Source organism: Erigeron canadensis, chromosome 4, assembly GCF_010389155.1.
Source record: "Erigeron canadensis isolate Cc75 chromosome 4, C_canadensis_v1, whole genome shotgun sequence".
NCBI classification, from domain to species: domain Eukaryota; kingdom Viridiplantae; phylum Streptophyta; class Magnoliopsida; order Asterales; family Asteraceae; genus Erigeron; species Erigeron canadensis.
In genome coordinates this window covers 24365708-24388728 of record NC_057764.1, presented here as the reverse complement: position 1 = coordinate 24388728, position 23021 = coordinate 24365708, and the positions used below count along the sequence as shown (strand labels likewise).

At 34.7% G+C, this 23021-nt stretch overlaps 1 protein-coding gene across 1 annotated transcript; it reads right to left on the bottom strand.

The window, feature by feature from the left end:
• Positions 1-622: 622 nt before the first annotated feature.
• On the bottom strand, positions 623-20875 carry LOC122595079 (brefeldin A-inhibited guanine nucleotide-exchange protein 5-like). Its single transcript, XM_043767375.1, has 34 exons — positions 20585-20875; positions 18757-18835; positions 17302-17530; positions 16708-16829; positions 16568-16626; positions 16378-16435; positions 15953-16037; positions 15750-15878; positions 15242-15300; positions 15080-15149; positions 14935-15003; positions 14707-14829; positions 14526-14579; positions 14147-14235; positions 13498-13594; positions 13308-13406; positions 13045-13215; positions 12765-12875; positions 12501-12685; positions 11205-11831; positions 10278-10695; positions 9616-9855; positions 8950-9073; positions 8716-8864; positions 7814-8167; positions 7491-7657; positions 7241-7374; positions 6578-6628; positions 6231-6409; positions 4938-5054; positions 4717-4853; positions 3699-3984; positions 3068-3163; positions 623-984 (listed from the first exon to the last, which is right to left on the bottom strand). The coding sequence occupies exons 1-34, from the start codon at positions 20700-20702 to the stop codon at positions 922-924; spliced, it is 5148 nt and encodes a 1715-aa protein (XP_043623310.1). The 5' UTR covers positions 20703-20875; the 3' UTR covers positions 623-921.
• Between the last annotated feature and the right edge of the window lie 2146 nt (positions 20876-23021).

Below are 23021 nucleotides of genomic sequence, written 5' to 3'. Positions count from 1 at the left end.
TAATTATATTTGACCTTATATTAGTTTTCGATACAAGATGTAATAATAAACTTTACAACATAACCTATAACAATAAAAATAGAACACATGCAACTAAAATGAAAAATAATATAAGAAATGTAAAAGAAAAGAAAATATATTGACAATGACTCTATATGTTCATTGAAGATATTTAGATAAAAAAAGATAATTACCATGTAAATGTATATATTTGACCTTTATATAGATTCGTTGCTGTAATTAAAAGTATAAAAGTAAAAATGTCTCATCCTGACAGGCTGCTAGCTGTTCAGTGAACAATGCAATATGCAACTAATATTCTAATAACCATTTCTTAAAATTGAAATATGCAATACATTTTAACTATTTACTTCAATCACGTGGCAGGTTTTAGCTTTATTCTACAGCAAGATAAATGTATCTTTTACTATAGTTCGAATCAATAACTACTCTCTAATATTGGCCATTCAGTTATCTTTCAGTTTAAGACGTGACAGAATATGGATCCAAATTTCCTAATACAAACTTTGATAACATAGAGTAATGCAAAAACTCGTCACTATTAAACAAACGTAGGCACAGAAGATCACATATGTCCATGACAAATCATGACAGGAGCATATTTGTTTGTCAAATCTCATGATATTTAATAGAAGGTTTGATATCATAACCATTTCAGCATTTGATTTGAAGGCTTCATGTCCATTCTTGGTACGACAAACATGTGCTACAACATTTGAAAAACTGCATGCCATTTTGTATCTATGCAAATATACAACAAATGAACTTCTAACCACTTGTATATGCCATAAAACACTAAAAGAATAGTCCCGTATAATAGACAAAAAATGATATATCACAGGTTATATGTTGCTTCTAAGCGCTCAGTGACTGTTGAATGTTAATAGCTAGTATGGATTTCTATTGCACAAGTCCATTGAGTTGCATGCTGAACAGCTCGGCAAGTGCACCACGAATGTCCATCTGGGCCAAAAGATTACATTTTAGGGCAAATCTAATAACGAAACGATAACCCTAATTGTAATAGAGATCGAGTTGAGGTAACAAGTAAACAGTTTTGTCCCTTTTTAAAAAAATTATTATATAATATATATATATAGTGAAAAGTTATTTTGAGAACCTTTTTTTTGCGAGAACCTTTGAGAACTTTTCAAATCAAGCCCAACCGATGATTATTCTTTACATGAAAATTGTTTTTTGATTGTTATCTGAATAACTTATGTGTAATTTCGAAGTTTATAATTGTGTGGAGGCATGGATTATCATCTGTTATACAATTATGTGGAGATTTGGATTCTTGATCACATGTGCGCGAATATTGCTATGATTACATGTGATCGACTTGCATACATGTGATCATAGTGATATTCGTGCACATGTGATCAAAGATCCAAATCTCCAAATAATTGTATAACGGATGATAATCCATGCCCCCACACAATTATAAACTTCAAAATTACACATAAGTTTTTCAGAAAACAATCAAAAAACAAATTTCATGTAAAGAACAATCATCGATTGGGCTTGATTTGAAAAGTTCTCAAAGGTTCTCGCAAAAAAAAGTTTCTCAAAATAACTTTACCCTATATATATATATATATATATATATGGGGATGAGAATATAATGTTGTTAGGTACCTAAACTTAGGTGTGGAACACTCAGTCACATATTATCTTTTTAATCCATAAAATTCATGGGGGCCATGTGATTTATTTAAAACTCAACAAATATTAAAAAAATTAGTATGTGAGGGGTTCCACACCTAATCTTAAGTGTCGGACAGTCTTATATTCCCTTTTCCCTATATAATATTATATAGGGAAAAGGGAATATAAGACTGTCCGACACCTAAGATTAGGTGTGGAACCCCTCACATACTAATATTTTATTATTTATTGTTTAATGAATAAATGCCTGGGCCCCATGATTTTTATGGTTTAAAAAATTAATATGCGAGTGTCCGACATCTAAGCTTAGGTACCTAACAGCCTTATATTCCCATCCCCCTATTATATATATATATATATAAAGAACTGCATATAACAAAATATGATTATCTACAATATTAGATAATACTGATTTATTCAAGGCGTTATATTCTTTTACGCTACAAAAAACTTTGAACACTTTCTACGTTTTGACGGTTTGACCAGTATGGCTCATTTCCTTTTTTTCTATTATACTCATTTGAGATAAATCCATAGTTGTCAAAGGCGAAAGCGAACTCAAAGCACAATGTATATATATATATATATATAATATATATATATTAAGAACTGCATATAACAAAATATGATTATCTACAATATTAGATAATACTGATTTATTCAAGGCGTTATATTCTTTTACGCTACAGAAAACTTTGAACACTTTCTGAGTTTTGACGGTTTGACCAGTATGGCTCATTTCCTTTTTTTTCAATTATACTCATTTGAGATAAATCCATAGTTGTCAAAGGCGAAAGCAAACTCAAAGCACAATGATCCCAAATGGGGACTAGGCGAGAGGTGCAAAAAAAAGCGCGGGTCCCAAGAAAAAAAACGATGAAGAGTATATAAAATTTCAGTATCTCCAACAAATGATAATGAAGAAAATTTCAGCTAAGGTATATAAAATAGCATAAAAGTCTTAATAATATAAGAATAGAAGAAAACTCACACTTTAGTTAAATGAAGAATAGTATGATGAATGATGATATCGATGATAATGATATATACCAAGTATTTTTAAAACAAAGATTTTGTTGTAATATCCCTATACTATAGGTGATTTTTGTGTGGAACAAAGGCTTTATTTATATGGAAAAGTGTAGACAGGCGCTTTATACATTCAGTGGCCTTGGGCCTAGTGCCTGCCTTTTGCGCCTAGGCACAAGAGGCGCTTGCCTTTGACAACTATGGGTAAAACACAACCTGAATGGGTCATCATTAGGTAAGTAGGTTACAAGCCACCACTGGATAAAACTGAGCACCTTGATAATTGCTCGGCTAGCCCCAGACTAGACAATATAATCAAAATGAATCTTTACGAAAGTGCAGGATATACCTGCTCACAGCATACAAGCTTGGTAATTAAAGGATAGAAACTCCTGAGGTGTTTCTTGAATATCTGATTGTCCATTACACACATTCCTTTAAGAACCTGGAAAACAAATGCACACGCATCAACTGGGATGTTTGTTTGGGAATGTAGTTTTACAGATGTGCTTTGGCTTATTGTCAAAATTTTAGCTTATCCTTCATATTATTACGTCCTGTGAAAATTGGGGTCTCATTAGTGGGTCAAGTCTTTCACTATTTTTCAAAATGTCTAGCTACCATGCAAAAGAATACACGTCCATTCCCACATACTCCCATGATATGCATATCTAAATTACTCCTTTAAAGATTATTTCCTTTGACCTATTAAAACTGGTACATGGTCCTCATAAGTAAAATTTTATTTCAGAGCAATTGCTTTCTTCATTATATGATAAAAGAGATGTTTGACAGGACACGGTTCTAAGAAAACTACTTCTTTTCTGGTTAACCTAAGTATCCGACCCACTTTCCGAGCCAACTAATCCCAGGTTGACCACCTGCTTGCCTATGATACCCTTCAAAAAAAGATGATAAAATTTCCATGAAACAAGAAACAGAAAACAATATAACATTTTAGATTAGAAAAAAGGTGATACCGTAACGATGACCGGGGATCGTAATCCAAGCACTTGATGAATCTCCATGTTATTACTCTCTCCAATACTCGATTGGAAATCAGATGCTTCCTTAAGCACATGTCCACAGAAAGATACCAGTTTCTCTTCAGCAGCAGTCTTTACTGTAGCATCATCTTCGTCACGAGAATCGGTCGTATCTATATCTCCCTTCTGATTTGGATCAATCCCAGAAGTTGTTTTCTGTAATGCATCTAGATAAATGCTAGTCCCAGCTAACTCCTGGCGTAAAAGGTTCAAAGGCGGCCTGACCAATTACAGAACACTTCATGTCAGAATGATCATAGTAAAATATCTTCCAAAACTGTAGGTAGCAAGATGAGGGGAGCGAGACACGGATGGCTAATGGGCCGTGATTAGAGCAGTTTCAAACGAGTAGATCAGGTTGGCCTATGAAAACTCTGTGAAAACTTACTCATCCATTTTAAGAAGACTATAGATAACTTTATATTTATGTTGACCCTACTTTTACAATATGACGTTATGTTTACAATAATAATAAGCTAAACACCAACAGGCCTTTCACCTAGCTCTATCAGAAGTGTATATAAAGTCAATCATCAACCAAGACGTTGGAGTTCATGCCTGCCTGGGACAAGGGTAAAGAGTGTAAGTTTGTTTTTGACTTCTTGCTGCCTCTTCGATTAAAAATGATTTAGGAGGTGGTGTGCATTGAATAAAGACTTTAAGCAACTTTCAAGCCATTTTACAGATTCCTATTTTATCTTATAACTTTAAATTGCCCGTATGAAATAAAACACAACCCAAATGAACAATTATATGTTTTAATATATTGAAGCCTCCACCACTAACCAAGGAATATGATAAATGTTTTTTCTATGTTCTCGATAGGAGGTCGAGGTACATTATACTCACAAGTAAATATGACTTTAAACCAGTCTTTGTCTCTCCTCACCCCATGTTAATATGAATTACAGAATGAAAATGCTGTATAGTCAAAAAGACGAGACATACTAACCTTTCAGAAGAAATGTGTTGCATACGTAGTCTGAGATTAGTGTATGAATTATATGATGCAGAAAACTCTAACATGGAAAACAAAATTTCCAATATGGCGATCTTTTGATATGCCTTTAACTTGCTCCAATACCTTTTCTGTACATTTTGGCAAATCACAAGTGTTAGTCAAAGCCATTTTATTTTTGGACATATGAAGACATGATAAAGTAGGAAGTATACCTGGATGCTATCAAGGGCCCCTAGTAGTAGCAGTTGTGTCACACATTTTCCCCTTACGGTTCCCATAAATGGACTTTCTGTCATATCCTCGGCATCTTGTTCCACAACATCCAGAGACTATATTATAATAAGTAAAAGTTAGCTTAAAAATCCAGGAACTAGGTGTGATGTGCCTTAAATTATGTGAACTAAAGCTGTTATCATAATAAGTAATTTCATTCAAAACTTCACACAGAAGTACATTTCACGAACTTCTGTGCATCTCGAAAAGGTAATTATGAAATAGTCTTTGGGATGGGGCATAGAACTACTAGATTCTTATGAAAAGAACAAAGAACAGGCGTCTTTCAACTTGTTTCATGTTTTAGACTACTTCATCTCCTTAGCTCATCATATCATGGATTTACTTCAAAGAAAGCAAATTTAATTATGGAAAGACCTCAAAATCTGGAATTTAAATGATTTAGATTGTTTTGTTCATCTCAGTCACATGACTTGGGAAGAAATGTATATGAAAATAAGGCTAATCGATTTCATGAGGATGTTAGATGAAATTACGAAAAGTGTCCAGGGATAGAATTTAATGGAAATCCCGAAAACAGTGTACGTGGATAGAATTCAGTGTGGCAAATATCGGCCATATCGGCCGATATTTCGGTGATATATCGGATATCGGCCTTCAACTGATACGAAAAGTGGGTTATCGGGATAACTTCTCGCTTTGGTCAAATTTCGGTCAAACTCGGTACTTATCGGTCAATATCGGCCATTTAGGTAAAAAAAAATGACTTTTTTTTTGAAAACGGGTTAAAACAAAAACTAGGGTTTCTGACTTCCATAGTTCCGTTCACTGCTTTCTCTTCACTCTTTTTTTTGAAGGGTATGTAAACTTATGTCAAATTGTATATATTGTTAGTGTATATATAAAGTTTAGATAAATTCCTTTACAATTTAGGGTATCCAATATATCCCGATATATCGCTTGTTGGGGGTCGGCCGAAACAATACCGAAAGCGATATTTACAACCTTGATAGAATTTAGATGTTCTATGTAAAAGAAACTCTAGGAAATAATATTTGTGTGTATTTATTCCGAGTTAATGACCTCTATCTATATACAAGGAACAGAAAAAGAACCTACATCAAGTATAAGCGACTAAACTAAATCAAATAGGATCATCCTAATAAACCAGACTTAATATATCTTCCACATGCAACTAGGTTAATTCTTGGAAGAACAGGTTTGATATCTAGTCGAAACAATAATACATACACAAACCTATTATAAATTACCTTGGAGGGGGAAGCTGGTATGGCAGAATCTAATGTCGGATTCTTGGGTTTAGAGGTGAAAGTTCTAGTGAAAAGGTTATCCATCATGTTTCCCATTAGTCGTTGGCTTATTGTTTGACTTCTTTGCAAATCTACAGCTTCAGAAGCTTTCTGGAGCTTTCCGGGTGAAGGTGTTTGACCTGCAATACATTATTGTCAAATTCTACCCTCCTCTATTAATCAAGAAGGCGGCCAACTTTCAAGCGTAAACACAAATTTTTGAAGATTTCAATCCACTTAAATGATATAAATAGAATATGATGAAGATGGTACATGTCTATCTTAACAAAAAAGTTGTAAATCCTAACCTTCATGTTCTTGCAGATCCATTGATGGCCTTCCTTCTTGACTGTCTTGAACTTGACCAATCAAAGAAAAAATAATTATTCACATGCAACAATCTAACTAAAGTTAGGTTTATTATAATAATCAAATTACAAATCTTTCTGGTTAACTTTCGACAAAAAATATAAGAATAAAGAAACAACCCCACACCCTTTATAACATTGAGATTAACAAGCTTACAACGCACACCTTTTGAGCCAAGATAAAGAAAAAGAAATAGAGAGAATTCACTAAAAAATGAGAAAATGGGAAATTATGTTCATCATTGTTTATGTTATTACATTAGTAGTGCATTACCATGAAAATATAACGTAAACAAGAGAGACCCGAATGTATAAAATAAATAGAAGCTAAGGGTGGAAACAAAAATTGGGTAAAATTTGTAATTATCTCAACAAAAAGGGTGGAAATATAATTAGACGAAAGAAAAGGTTGGAACTGAAAATTGAAATTAATCCAGAATACTGCTGTTTATGAGGAAGGTTCTGTAACTAATAAATGGGTAGATTGTAAGTTCGTAATTCACCAATATCAAAGATGAAAATTTATCCATTTAACCTTAAAAGTTAAATATCCCTTTCTTTGGAACAAATGGAACACATTCATATGACAATCATGCCACTTACCATTAGCAGACATGGCTGGGGAATTATCATTTGCTGGAACCTCTAAATCTATAGCCATAACCGGCCGAGTCTTCCCACTTTCGATACCCAAAGCATTGAGTAGCTCGAGGGGTTGAGTGGTGTATGAAGCATCTCTGCAGAGGCAATGCATGTATAAATAAGAAAACAAACACAAGCGCGACACAAACTTCAATTAAGACACTCACAAATACTCAGAAAATTACACAAAAATACAACTAGAGAGATGCACCTTATGCTTTTTAACAAGGTATCCCAATCACTGTCGCTAAACTGGTGTCCGCCAACTTCAATAAGGTGGACCAATGCAGCAAGGGATATTGACGCCACCGATTGATCCGTCTTTTTAGCACAATCTAACAGCAGATTTAACAGTGGGGGCAACATGAAACATACCTCCTAGAAGATACATGTAAGAATACAATGTTATATTTCTTTGCTAAGCTTGAGATTTATCAGAATCAATAATTAAATGTTATTAGCAACAATAAAGTAAGAAATGCAGTACTATATAAGATTAAGGTAAATATAATATTCAAAGAGCTTTCTACATACCTTGTAAAATGTATTGAAGAGGTTGCATAACAGCTGTAATGAATGAACACTAGTTTCACGAATCCACTCATCTCCAAAAGATGTAGTCTCTTTTCCAGCATGTCTCACGTGATCAAAGATAGGAAATAGAACACGCTGGAATATACTTTCCCAGAAGTTTGATGAAAATTTGCTTCCCCTCTCATTCAATAGGTCAAACAATACCTCTAGTGCACAGTTGCTGACTTCCGGTCGTGTGTCAGATGTCAGGTCAGACAGACCAGCCAGCATTGGGAACCAATAGTGCTCAGTGATATCACTAGTTGCATCTGCATTGTCATCGATGGGCTTCAACCTGCCACCAGGCACAAGGCCCTGAAAACATAACAAGCAGGGTTCAAATCCGATCTCTTGATAGGATATAGTAGGTGGAAATTTAAATTCATATACTTATCAATAGCTCAATGAAGGTTCTGTTTTTTTATTAGTTCTAACAAGTCATACAGATAAACTAAAATGTATCTTTGGTGGGGAAAGGGTTATATAAATCTTCAGAAATTCTCCTAAATTCTATTGCTAAAGCATAGAACTACTTAGAGCATTTTATAAATATATAAGATTAATGCTGATTATGATAAATTCCCTGGTCATATAATCTTCACAAATTCTCCCAAATACTATTGTTTAATAGGACTCAAATTTAACATCTTCAGTAAAAATAAATTAAATTAAATTCTTGAAAAGAAGCGGACGGCTTACAACTTTTGACCCAAACCCCACCCATTTTCCAACTCTAGAAAGCAGTTATCTGCTGATTACAGAAATTCAATGGAAGTTAATCGTGATATAATTACTCAACGATCAAGAGTTTCACCAAAAAGTAACTTAATACACACTTGCAAGAATAAAATACAGAAACAAACCTCTGCAAGTCGGTCCTCACATATGCGGAGAAGGGCAATCGCCTTCAAACTGATGCGATGAGAAGTTTTATTGTTAGCAAATCCAATCAGACAATTGACACAGTCCATAAAGCAGTCACCAACAACTTGATCAAAGTGTTCCAATATAACTGCAAGTTTATTTAATGTTGGCAATTTAAAATTGAGAAGATTATCTATATTTTGCATGAAACACTAAAAATTAAGGATATATACCCTGTTCTACATTCTCAAAAGCACTTTCAACGATTGGTTCTAAGTTGTCATCTGCAGCAGCTGTGAAAATCATGAAAACACTTCGCCAACCAGATTTGATGCTTCCAACTTTTGATTTAATCATCTGTTTTAGAAGACAGGGTTAGCCCCATTCAAAGATCCAATTACACATAACAATGTCAATTCCCCCTCCAGAAAAAAAAAGGAGACCAAGTAAAAAGGTAGAAAATTAGAGAGCTCGAGTCTTGTTCTAGGAAAATCACTTTTGCCAAAGTTTGAACCTTATTTATACATGATCAATGTGCCAGGTATGATCAATTACATTATTGCATTAAGGTGACTTTCAAACCATTTGACTTGTTCAGTTGTTCCCATTTCTATTTTAGCTAAACTTTTGAACCTTTCCCAATTGACATGTCAAAGATAAAACATAACCCAATTCGAGGTTTTCATTAATAGATGGGTTAAAGAACCACCTACAATCTTTTTGCCTTATATTCATACAAGTCACGTAAAATTGTTAATTTTGTTATACTTCTATTAAGTTTATGTGATCATATTTTTCTATCTTTATATAAAGTTGGAGGTTGAAACATGATTCATTGGGCCACAGAGGCCAAGAGTTTCTTTCTGATATAGAGGGCATACTAAAATAAAGTAGGGTACCTGAACAATGCAATCGACAATCAACCTTCGTATTGATTCACTCCGAGTATTTCGCATAAGCACAACAAATGGTTTTAAGATGTCATTTTGGAATGTGAAATTGGCAAGTTCTGCACGCTCCAGGTATTTCATCCCTAGTTGTCTTAGAGAATCTATAGCATACATAGCTATTTTCTCTTCATGATGGCTACCAGCAGATATAAAATGATTAGCAAGAACAGACCAAATTCTAGCCCACACCTGAAAATATAAAGATTTTGAATCATAAATAAATTACAGAAGCTAAGCATAACATGCTGATGATAAAGAACTATTTAGAAAATATGGCAGTAAATATGTTCATATAATGGGATAAGTTTGTTTTGTTCATGTTCCTCAAAGGTGCCAAAATGAACAGGTTAAACATGGAGCACATGGTTCATTTTAGGCAAGAATCAGGGACTTTTTATTCAAAACTTTTTAATTTTTCATGACCAGCTAGTAAGTCAGATATGATTACAAACAATTTTATGAATTATTAGCAATCCATTTAACCAGTTTCCAATGTCACCTTTTTCTTTCTCCAATTTGACCCATTAAAGATTAATTGCCAGATTCGATGCATGCACATACACATTTTTGCCTGTAAATATCAAGCATGACTTAATGGATGAAGTGATTACCATACGTATACGAGCCATATTATAATAGCTGATCTCAACAAGCTTTTGCAAGCTATAAACACGGGCTGGATTCTGCTTCAACTCTTCAGCCGAGACATTACATAAAGCAGTAAAGAATTCGACTACCGATTCACTAGGAAGTTTAACGCTATTTACAAAAACTTGTTCAGATGGTTTCCCAGCCAATTCCCTTAGGGATTGAAGAACTGCATCCTTAGAGATCTGATTAGATCCAAACATGACTGTAGCAGCCATAGCAGGAGTGGATACTGTATACTCTAGACGCGAGGTGCACTCCAAGACTGCATTCCAAGTGTCTTGAAGTGCATCAGGCTCTGAGTCACTTATATCCAGCAAAGTCCGTAAAGCTTCGACATTTTTGCTTCGCATATCTTTTGGTGCATGTAAGAAAGTGTATCTACAACAGACATAAAAATAACTTCAGAATATATCAAGAAATAGAGGGGGCATTGGCAGATTGAGTAACAGGTCAGCATAGGCATCACTTAATATCTGTCAAAACACATCAGTTAGTCCAAGAACAAACTGTCCAACCGAATTCTTAAAAATAATTAGATTGTTAGATATGATGATAACAAAATATTTCTTATTTTCATAATGATAAAAACAATAGATTAAATAGCCTTAAAAGCTCCTATGCATTCAAAACACTCTAGGATATTTTAGCCATCCTTCTTATTTTAACATTTACCCATTAGGCCATTAGAGATAAAACATAATTCAGATCCAGACATGCATAATCACGTAGGTCAAAACTCAAAAACAGTTGATGCCTGACTATTGGTCAAATATCTGAAAGAACTCTTATCAAAACAAAGTAGAAGGATTCAAGGTCCTAAATCAATAACGCTGTATCAACTAAAATAGGTACTTTAATTAGAAAACTTCCCAAAAGAAAAAACTTACCTGATGAGTGATGTCAAAAGAGCATACCGCATGGTGTCCATTCCAAGCACATGTGTAATGTGAATTCCAGCTTTAAACCCTTCCATACAGAGATATACTCTAGTCTTATTTTCCCTTTCCTCCATACTTACTGCAAATGTAGCAAGAAGTGGCCACCCCACAATTTCTACCATGGGTCGCACAAGCTCAATCTGATGTGATGTATAAAACGTACCCCTTTTTGCACCTTGGTTCCTAAAAATTGCTTGTGTTTGTTTAATAATAGCTTCACTCTCGGACTGTGTATCAGCTTGATTTTTCTGTTTTGGGAGAGCCAAATTAAGAATACCAATAATGCCCACACCTCTTTCCTCCATTTCTGGCTTTTTGCTGCTTTTTCCCAAACCTGCAGGGTCATCCTTCATTTTTATCTCTTCTTTAACGATAGACTCATAAATTTCCTCCAAAAGTTCTATAGGTGCACTTTCTTCTGGATCATTTGCCGCGTTCATTCGTACAAACTGGGGTTTAGTCATTTTAGGCCACACCATTGGATTATGAGCATCAGTGTTTAGCATAATAACTGCATACGCAAGAACATAAGCAGTGTCTGCATTCTTGAAAAGGCCTGGATTATCTGCACAGTAACTACAAAGACAGAAAACAATACAATCACCCCAGGTCTTGGTACTTTCACCCATTTATTAATAAATTGGTTAACATGAAAAACAAAAGGATATAGGTCAAATGTTAACCTAACTTCCAAAGTGTAATTTTACTCCATCAGACCCTCTAAGTCATATTTAAGAAATTAAATCATCATTGAAAATATAACTTCTTAATAGCTTTGACAAACTAATTATTAGGTTAAACCGAAATTTTGGTCATGATATGTTTCAGACGTACTAAGATGACCTTATCCAACCATTTCAGACTTGTAATTTTTTTTACCCATTTTGACTTGTTACCCATCCCACACGACTTACCATATTGCCATCACTAACAATAGATCTAAGAAAAGTCCAAAGAGCACTGGAGCAGCAAAATTTTGCAACAGTTTAGAGCTAGGTTTCGCCATAAAATGGGCTATTGGTAATGTAAAATGATAAATTTATCTAGATATATACCTAACAAACAACCTACTATCACTTGGCATCGATCCACTTTCCCACACACTATTGGATTTATGCCATGTGACGTTAGACGATTTTAAGGCACGTCTTTAAGAGGAGATATCATTTCTCCGTGGTATATTCTCTCGAGAGTGTGTTAAATAAATGATGACTTGAACAAGAAAAAACGTAGAAAGATGCTTACCGCTCAGCAAACTTTTCCATTATACGATCTATCTTTTGTGCTTCACCAGGAAGCCGGAAACCTCTAAGAAATTCACGAATCGCAGTATGAAACTTCATTTCGGAGAATTTCATAGAATCAACATAAGCATGCATTACCGCCAGAGGAAATTCCTCATGTTGACCCAAGTAATCGCCAATCATCGCCTGAACATCCAGAAAAGTAATAGTAAAAAAAGCCTAATCCTGCATGGACCTTAAAACAGTCCCAGACTTAGAGTTGTACCTTATCCAAGCTAGGTGTATTTCTGAGAAATTGAGCAACTGAAACTGGTGTATTCTCCACCAATCTATTTGATTTCAGAAATTCGATACCCTTCACAGGATGGCGGTTGAACTGCGATTCATTAACATTGAAAAATACTTTAAGAAGTGAACGAAAAGATTGGGAATTTAACATTATCATTAGAAAGCTCATAGTAATATATAAGGTGCTTTATATCAATTGTACAAAGAAAAGGGATCCACTCGACCTTGCAAATCAATCAGAAATCAGTAAAATGTACCTCTGATATGGCAGCTTCCAAGGTAGATTTATGAGCTTTGGCTTTCTCAAAGTTGCCTTGAGACTCTGCAGCTGAAGAATCTTCCTTAATAGCTTTTAGGTCTTCATTAAGCTTCGACTCTCTACGCAACTTCTCCCAATCAACTAGTGATTTCAACACACTCACAAGGCACTAAAGATCAAGGAACAAGGTTTACATATCCAAAGATAAAATGAAACTTTTGCACTCGGAAGAAAAGAGACTTTTTACAAGGATATACAAACCTGAAGTGATGAGCCTTTAATGGAACCAATTTGTGCAGCATTAACCGAATTTGGATCCGCACTTTGAGTCCCTTGGGCAATTCTTGATAAGGAGGTCACCTAAATGTCAAGACAGAAAGACAGTAATCATGTACAAATTCGAGCACTAAGAAAATATGCCAGATATCGAAGGGCATGACAGTAGAATTACCATTTTTTCAAATGAATTTGGAGCATCAAGATCACAATCATAATTCACATAAAGATCTATTAGCAATTGTGGATCTTTGCAAACTTTTTCCAGCATCCTGCAAGTTTTTAAGTGAATATTAGAGCATAAGGAACCCAACTAGGTGTCAACAATCTGCATATAAGCAGGTACCTACGCACCTTAGATGTAGAGGGAGAAATGGGCAGGCTGGGTAACAGGTCAAACAAGTACTGTTTCTTAAGGTTTGTAACAGATTTGGGGGGCCTGAAACATGTTTTGTCCAATATGTATATGTATGATAATTTAATGATAGTGTAAAGTTTGATAAGATAATTTAAAAGATTTTTTGCATCAAATATACACGTTGGGCAGCTTTTGACTTATTTAATTTGTTCGACACGTTTCTTTTTAAACTTTTTTCACCCATCAGTGATAGAACATATCACAAAGCGACCCATTCATACATAAACGGGTCGAAATTGACACCTCTACTTTAGAATTCTGGTTGGTAGATTGCTGGAGGTTAGTTGTGTGTGTTAAGATTTCATACTTTACAGAAAAGGGTCATAATGTTACGAAAATCTGAGAGAGAGAGAGAGAGAGAGAGAGAGAGATTTATGTGGTGACAACAGTTAAGAATGTTTTATACCGGAGAACGCTTAATTTGAGGTTGAGTGGGTATTCTGAGCCATCCAGAGACCGCAAAACAATCAACGGGAAGAAGATACCAATTTCAACCTGAAAATCAGTGTTATGCAATATGTGATTCTCGATGAAAAACATCGACACTATGTTCTTGAGTTTTATTTGAGAAGGAAAGGAAACTAATAGAAATGAAATGAAAAGAAATGGATGGAAGATTTTAGTTAATTTAGTTCAAATCAACCATGCCAATTTTGGGGTGATTTGAAAGGAAGGAAGTGAAGCCCCTTCTTTTCCCATCACTTATCTCTCTTTCTTTTCTTTTCTTCTAAATATGAACTCAAGAATACAGTGATAAATTAATGCTGTCAAATTTTTGTGTGTACCTTGAGGCTTTCTCTAAAACGCAACAATAGCACAGCAAAGATTCCTGTTGCATACTGTAAGATAAACAAAATCATATAAAACTATACATATGATTTTTATAAAGAACTACTATTTTCCAAAACATGAAGACAAATGAAATAAATACCGAACAAAATCATTATCGAATGGATCAAAACCTACCTGAAAGATGGCTGGGGATTGCGAAACCGATGCGCGTAGTAACACATATGATAGGTAAGCTTTCACGGAGTCAATGATAGTAAAGTTCTTAGTAAAGGAGTGACTAACGCCCTCCAATAACCCCTGCAAAGTCCAACTCTTAGGCACATGTATGATGATACGAAGGCCAAATAATAAATTATTTTCATTAAGCTGCAAAATGATAAATAAATAGTGTTGCTAAAGTACCTGTAGAAGTTCAAGAGACAGAATGCGTGTCTTTGTTGTAACTTCATCATTATCTTCCTTCATACCCATCTGTAATAAACCAAATTAAACCAAGTCCACAGCCAAAAGTCTACATACTCGAGGCAGATAGGATAAAAACGCGAACCTTGCAAAGGGTACGGAAAAGGAGCAAAGCATCACGTTGTCCAATGCTCATGCTCTCCTGGTCAATCCCACTTACAAACAAAATACAAGGCAAAGAGTATAAGTATTCACGTAAAACATATGCTAAACTGACAATAGATTCTTTATGCAAAATTATACATACCGAGCAGAATGTCCGCCATCTTCAAGTTTCACAGCCTTGTCAAGAACTGCCTCCAGGCCCTATATAACAAACTTCAGCATCTTAATCTTGGCCCAAACATATAGGAATCAGAGAAAATAAAACAAGAATGAAATTCATTTCTAAAAGTGGTGGGATAGGCATGTCTCGTTGAAATGGGCAATTTTAATTATGAATCGAAACAGACAAGGTTGGTTTAACCTGTGAACACTATATTTATTTTTATTCTTTATATACATAACTAATATTTAATGTATCAATTGTGATTGAAAAAGCAATAGCATTACTATAATAACTAGTTTTCTTAAATAGAATGACTTTGGCATCTTTCAGCACATTTAATCTGTTCCCCTTGTGGCTAAACTTTTATATATATAGCCCATTTGACCTTTAACATAGATAAATAAAAAGCGAAATCGAGCCATTCATAAGTGAACGGGCTGAAATTGCCACAACTTTTAAATTTAATCATAAGTTTCAAAAGTATCACCTTTATGTCAGTCCCACCAGCAAGATTATGAAGTTCCTCAAGCGGGGTGTCATTCTTTTGACCATTCTCGTCACCTGATGAACTTTCCTCAACCTTCATGGATGAGCCACTTCTTGTATTTGAAGACATCTGAATTGCAAATTAAATTCAAAATGAAGTATACTACTTTCATCTTGTGTGTAAAAAAGTTTTCTATTACAAACCAGATCTGCTTCCATTCGCCTGAATACTATGCTGATCATTTGGGTAAGCATAGCCTTGGATGTGGCTTGGTTGATGGGGCTTTTGCTGAACATTCAAAAAAGATATTGTTCAAGAATTAGAGGTGGTGAGCTGTTCGGGTAGGGTAACAGTATAAAACAGATTCAGATGAAAACAGGTATATTGTACGAGACGGGTTGGCCTGACACACTTTCATTATTCTCCAAATATGATTACATTATCAATTATTAATAATCATCAGATTTATTATATAGAAAGATTTACAAGGTTCAAGGAACTGAAAGTACACTGCGGGTGACACTTAACCCTTTTGATCCATTAGAGATGAAACATAACAAGAAATGCCCATCATAAGTGAATGGGTCAGCATTGCCACTTCTATTTGGGATAAAAAACTAACAGTTACCTATTAAGAGCGATGTTGTAGCACACTCTAATTACACCCAGCAGTGCTTCCCCATGAACTGCACATAATAAGGTCGAACAAATAAGAGAACAATTATTTATAATTCCCACCATTCATCTCATTGCATATCATTGGTGTTTCATAACACATAGCAATAACAAACCCCTTAAAGCATTCAGACTTAGATTACCTCTAAATTTGGCAGATGCGACAGCAGTAAGTAGCACTTTCAAGACTTGAAGAGTTGTACTGCATGAATTTACATAGAAGTTATTGTAAAGAAAAATCATGAGTCAAAAGAAGGAAGAAATAAGAAGAAAAAATATATACCTATCTGGTGAGGAATTGTCTACACATCCACAGACCATATTAAGAATATCTGTAAACAGAGGAACATTTTTACCATTTTCTAGACCAGGATCTCCCTCTAGATGATCATACGCAATGAGCTTCTGCACTTACAAAATTTTAATGTAAGATGACTTTCTACCAAATTTCTTGCACAAAATACAATAATCAAGGCCCTCAAAAACTCCTTTAACAATACAAAAATTTCTCTTGCAAAACAGGTAGAAAGGGTAAATTTCCCCAAAGTTCTTTTTAATGCATAAAACCTTCAAAACTATTATAATTCAAAAACTGAGATTATTATAATAATGTTGTTTCAAAAGATCATAATACACGTATGTATTATTTATAGGAGTATAAAATTTGACAAGAACATGATTGCAGGTCCACCCGACACTTTTTGTTTTGAGATGTACTACAGAAGTCACATTTCAACACAAATCCAATTTCACCCGTTACCAATCTCCCTAACCTGTCTTCATGTTTCAACACATCATATAGTGTATAGCAAAGGATGCTAGCATATCTATGTATTTATTCTGTATTTAAAGCTACAACCAAACAGAATTGACATACATGAAGACAGTCCAGTGCAAGCTCAATAATTTTGGGATTCTTGGTCTCATACGCAAGCCGCAGGGGATTAAGAACAAGCTCTGACTCAGCTCCTTCCAGAGTATGCCCAGCACTTGCTAAGGTCGTCTTCACATTTCCTACTGGAGCACCAATGTTTTCTGCCTCCTCCGTGTCATGTGAAGCTGCAGGTGTTGTACTTGCCTCCACTTCAGTTTTTGCGCTTCCATCACTAGTTTCCGGCAAATTGAAACGACGCAGTTATTTCAAAAATTGAACAAATGTCAAATGGTAATCAAGAAAATATCAGGATATGTAAAGTTCCAGGTAATGGGCCCTAACGTAACGCAAGAATTATCTGGTGTCAACATCAATATTTATCTAAAGTTGAAGCATTTGGTATAACCCAGCAATTTGAGATTGTCATAGATTTAAACGATCTACAACTACTCATCAACTGTTATACTTGAAATAGATATGGTCGACAAGTAAAGTGTGTTAAGGACTTTGACTGACTGCCAAACGGCCAAAACTCAAGATTGTCAAAAGAGTTCCAAGTCATGCAGGCTAGGCAGTATAAGTAGTTGACAAAAGTGTTTCAATTTTATAGATTTTATTCATTTTTATACACATTTTCTGTCCTGGGTTATATAACCAAAGTGACTTATTTTTGCTTATGGGACCCTCCTTGGTAAATAACTCCTGAACAACCTTTTTCCAAAGCTTATGTTTGCGCCACTTAATCTATAACTACTACTAGCTGGTAGGGCATGTAGGTGCATCTATATTTTAACTAGATCTGAAACAATATGTTGATTATATCAAAAAAATTTCCTGTATACTGATACATGCACTGTCCGCCTCTATGTTACGCTTTCCAACAGCCAATTCCAATTAAAGATAATTTTTCAGAAGGTGACTTTTTCGTGTACGAGTAGTGAAGAACTAAAATATTAGTCTGTTAGATATCATGATTCCTACACAAACATTTATAGACATACATTGGGTTGCAAGCAAGAAAGAGGTGTAGATAATAAACTATGTTATCAATTTTGGTGAAATTTCGGTGGTATTTCGGTGGTATACCGGTTTTTGGTGGTGGGACATAATTTCGGTTTTGATATCGTTTCCGAAATTTTCGGTGGTATTGACCAAAATACCACCAAAATTTCGGTGAATTCTGTTTCAGCACTTCCAGGTTTTATCTTTTACTCTTATATATGTATATATATAAATATATATACATAATATTAGAATTACCGAAATACCACAAAAAAAACGATATTTCGTATACCAGTCCGTGACCGAAACACCGAAATTTATGTCCTTGACTACTTAGATAATAAAGGATCAGAAGCACTTGTTTGCAGCAAACCAGTGGCGACCAAAACGTCGCAAATAGTTGCATGCATTGATGCATATGCATAAACCATTTATAACAATAAATACAGCAAGCACCTTTTATCTTCTCCATCTGAAGATGTCACTGTGTTGGCATCACTTGATGGCACAGCTTTGTTAATCACTTTTGAATTTTCTGAAAAAGCAAGAGAACCCGGAAATCAGTTGATATATATAACAAAGTCAACAATAATATAAAGAAAGTTAAACATGGAAATATCAAAATCCTATAGAACACAGGGACTATGGAAATGATTATCAAGAAAACTTCTGACTCGGAGTGGACCACAGATGCGTGAAAGTAGCACATCGCCTAAAAGGTCTAAAATAGATCAGCGTTGTTACTATCTTACTTTGTACGAGATATAACATGTTAATATGTAATTCTACTTATTTATATTTGTTCCACTTTCTTGTATGTCTAGCTTATTTGTTCACTCCGGTCTAAAAAATGGTTTCTAGCTAGAATTCCAAAATATAATATTTTAACTTAAACAGACATCTAGATCATGTAAAACAGTTTTTTAGAATTAATGAACGACTGCAGATTAGATTATGAAAAGGAATATCAAGACCAAAACCTTAGGTCCCAAACTACAATACAACAATACCCAATCCCGTCAAAATCAGGGTATGGGGAAGTGATTTATTAATAGACAACTTGGCCCAAAATTTCATTACAAACAATCAGCACACCCATGGGTGTAGATTGTATCACTCCTACCAAAATCCCCAATACAAATTCCCATAGAGCCTAATCTGAACTATAGAAATCGGTTACGACAGACCATTAGTTGGGATGGCAAATATACTTGACTAGTCAGTTTACTATCTGCGTTCTTCATTTAATAGAAGCCAGGCAGCCAGCCAGCCTTATTCATGAATGTACTATATATACCGGACTCATACCAATCATGTATGTAATCATATATTTGACCCAAAAAAACCTACCTGCTTTTTTTGTTGTTACTACAACATCCATGTTATATTCAAATCTGATCCCACCAAAGTTCAAACTTATTTCCCTTCCTACACTCTACCCACACTTATCTAAGACACCTTGATAAATAAGTGCACACATTACAGTTGCTACACATATACATATATCTAATATATAATTCTATATAGTAACAACCAACCATCTCCGAAGTGGCCTAGCGGTAGGAGACGTGAAAGTCTAAAAAACGACAAAAGTTCAAAACCTCCATGGGTAAACACTTAGGAATGGCTAGAGAATAGTCTAGGAAATGAAGATAGAAAATATAGGTTAGGCCGCGTACATCTTAACCAAAGGCTCGACTCTAACCGCCAGAGATCGCTTAACGTTTACCCATTTCTATATAGTAGCAACCATTGAACACGAGCTATCCCTATCTATAAGTACTTTTATCTCTATTCGAAAACTCGAAACAAGCTACTACCAAACCCCAAACCAATACATGGAACGTAAACTAATATCGTATATAGATTCTAAAAACTATATCTAAAACAGCATACAAACTACAAACTAATCATCATTACAAAAAATAATTTATATCTGCTAAAATGTCCAATCGATTCCACTCATTTGTACACGTAGCCACACAATTTCCACTCCTATCGTTTATAAAACAAAGGATTTCCAGTATGCTTAGCGTTAAAAGCTGTACTTAAATTACAAGCCAAAATTCAAAGCTAGATCCTAATTAATCGGATACAGAAATCAGCAGGATCTAAATAACACATTAACTAAACATTAACTTCAACTATACATACATATATATACATATATATATAATAACTAAATTATAAACCATATTATTATAGATACATTCAATTTAACTACATATATATATGTGTGTGTATATATAAGATCTGGAAAGAGAGATGGAGAAGGAGAAGAAACCTAGATAAGATTGAATAGCGGATTGAAGAGAAGTGTATTTCTTTCCAGAACATTCTTTCAGCATTGATTCAAATGCGCGCGTAACGAATCCCCCTGCCGCACCTGCTGTTGCTGCCATTTTTTGATTCTTTCTTTTTGTAATGAGTGATTTTAATCGGATCGGGTGGTCAAGTGTAAAGTTTGAATAGAAACTGAATTTGAGTGAGTGTAAAGAAGGAGAGATCTCTGTCCGTCCCTGCAACTTTGAGATCTCTAGAAACTGGGGGGTGCTTGTGTCATGAATCCAAAAGGAGAAAATACAATAGCTAACCCCTTTTTAAGTCATTGGGTTTAACACTTTTTTTTTACATTCAACACTATTCTTTCTAAACAATCCTATCATGTATTTGTTTTGTAGTCTTAAAATTTACAATTTCAATTCAGTACAATTAATTAAATCTTTTAACTAAACACCTACAATTTATTAACTAGTACAATACCCGTGCGTAGCTCGGGTAACGATTATTAAAGTAATTTTATATGTCACACAGAAAAACAAAAAAGAAAAGACCAAACTGAAAAAAACACGAAATCATAATAGTCCATAAACAAAAGTGACAAAGTCATAAGAAATAGATCCAAACACAAGTCGCAACCTAAAAAATGAGATTTGTTCAAACCAATAATACGAACACTTATGAAAATCCATATTTATGCGGTGAATTCTTAAGTAACTTCATTATTTTTCAGTAACATCTTTCACGCCTTCCATATCAAGTCCGTCCTTCATATCTTCATCTTTCACTTGCTCATCCTTCACATTTTCACAAGTATTTGTTGATGCACTTGCACGAGTAGTTGATAAACACCCTCCTCCCCATTGAATTTCGTCCATCATGATTTCCTCATCTTCGGTTACACTATTTGGCAACTCATTCTCGTTAGAATCACAACAGTTAACATGTGAGTGAAGATTACCAAACGTTGGCACCATCGTTTGGCCTACATATCCAGTCACACCATTGTAGTCCTTTAGGGAATCGGGATGATAACCGTAGTATTTAGTGACTGTATACCTACGTGAAAAATGAGGTGCCAAATTATAACCATCAACTTTGATCGCTAAGACGACTGTTATTCCCATCAATTTATTATAGAAGAAATCCCATATCCATTCGGGATCATCAGCGCCCTATAAATTAGAAACATATAAGAAGTTACTGCTTAGGTTGTTTGTTGTTAAATTAATGAAAAATGTATCAATTAACTAACCTCGTTATTAGTCATCATAATCAACTCTTCCACAGTGCATCCTAAAATCATTTCCGTGGCGGTGTTAAAAAGAACACAATGCATTCGCTCCATCTTGTCCATGACTTCTATCACCAGCTTGTAACTATATTGAAATAACATCACTAATACGAAGCAGAAAAAAGAAAAATTTAATACAATAATAGTAGCTTACCTTTGACGTGGGTTTATAACATCCTGTTGACACTTTTCGCAGTAATAATGTACTCCTCTAAATTCCACTTTCTTATAACATTGAGGGCATTGTATGAACTTCCAGTCGTTATGTAAGTCAAATCCGATGACCATTGCATAAATTACAAACGTTGTTCCCTGGTAAGAAAGGTCCAAAGCATAAACACAAATGATTGCATTATATGTATAACGAATTAGTACATCATCAATTGCTATTGCAAAAATACTAATTACCTCACTAACACCGTTATCTAAACAGGTATAAACATATGGAATACTCGTCAACACCAAGTCTTCAGCTTTGGTTTCGACAGATGTAAAGATAACCGGTTGAATTGGTCTGTAATAACATGATGTCATGAAAATAGTTGCGAGTAACAATGGTTAGAAATTGGTCGTGTTTATCTACAAAAAAAACGATAGACTATATAACCTGTCCCTATATTTGCTGGCTTCGAGAATCGGAAGGTTCAAATAAAGCTTGGTTGCTATTGTAGTACTCAATTGCAGTGCACCTTAGAAGTTAAAAAATAATGTCATGTTAAAGGCATGGTAACCTCGAATCCTTTAAAAATACATATATAGATATATTAATTACTCATACGAAGATATTTTCCAACTTTGCAGCAAGTCAATACGATCACGATATTGGTATCCATCTTTGAACGAATCACATTATCATCATAACTGAAAGCCAAGTTTCCCAGCAACGCAATATTTAGCGGCATGCCCCTGCGGTTGTTTTATTATAACTTTGTTTTTGAAAACACATGGAAATAAAAGATGTTATTGGATATGATAAGATACCTCGTGTCGGATATGACAATTTTTCGAACTTTTGATTCAGGTCTTTCGTTGCCTCCAACAACATTTTCGACAGGACCCCACTCTAAAAGGACTCCAATGACATCTGCAATATATATGTCTAAATATGTGTCTTGCATTTTCAGATACCTATAGGATCGAAACATAA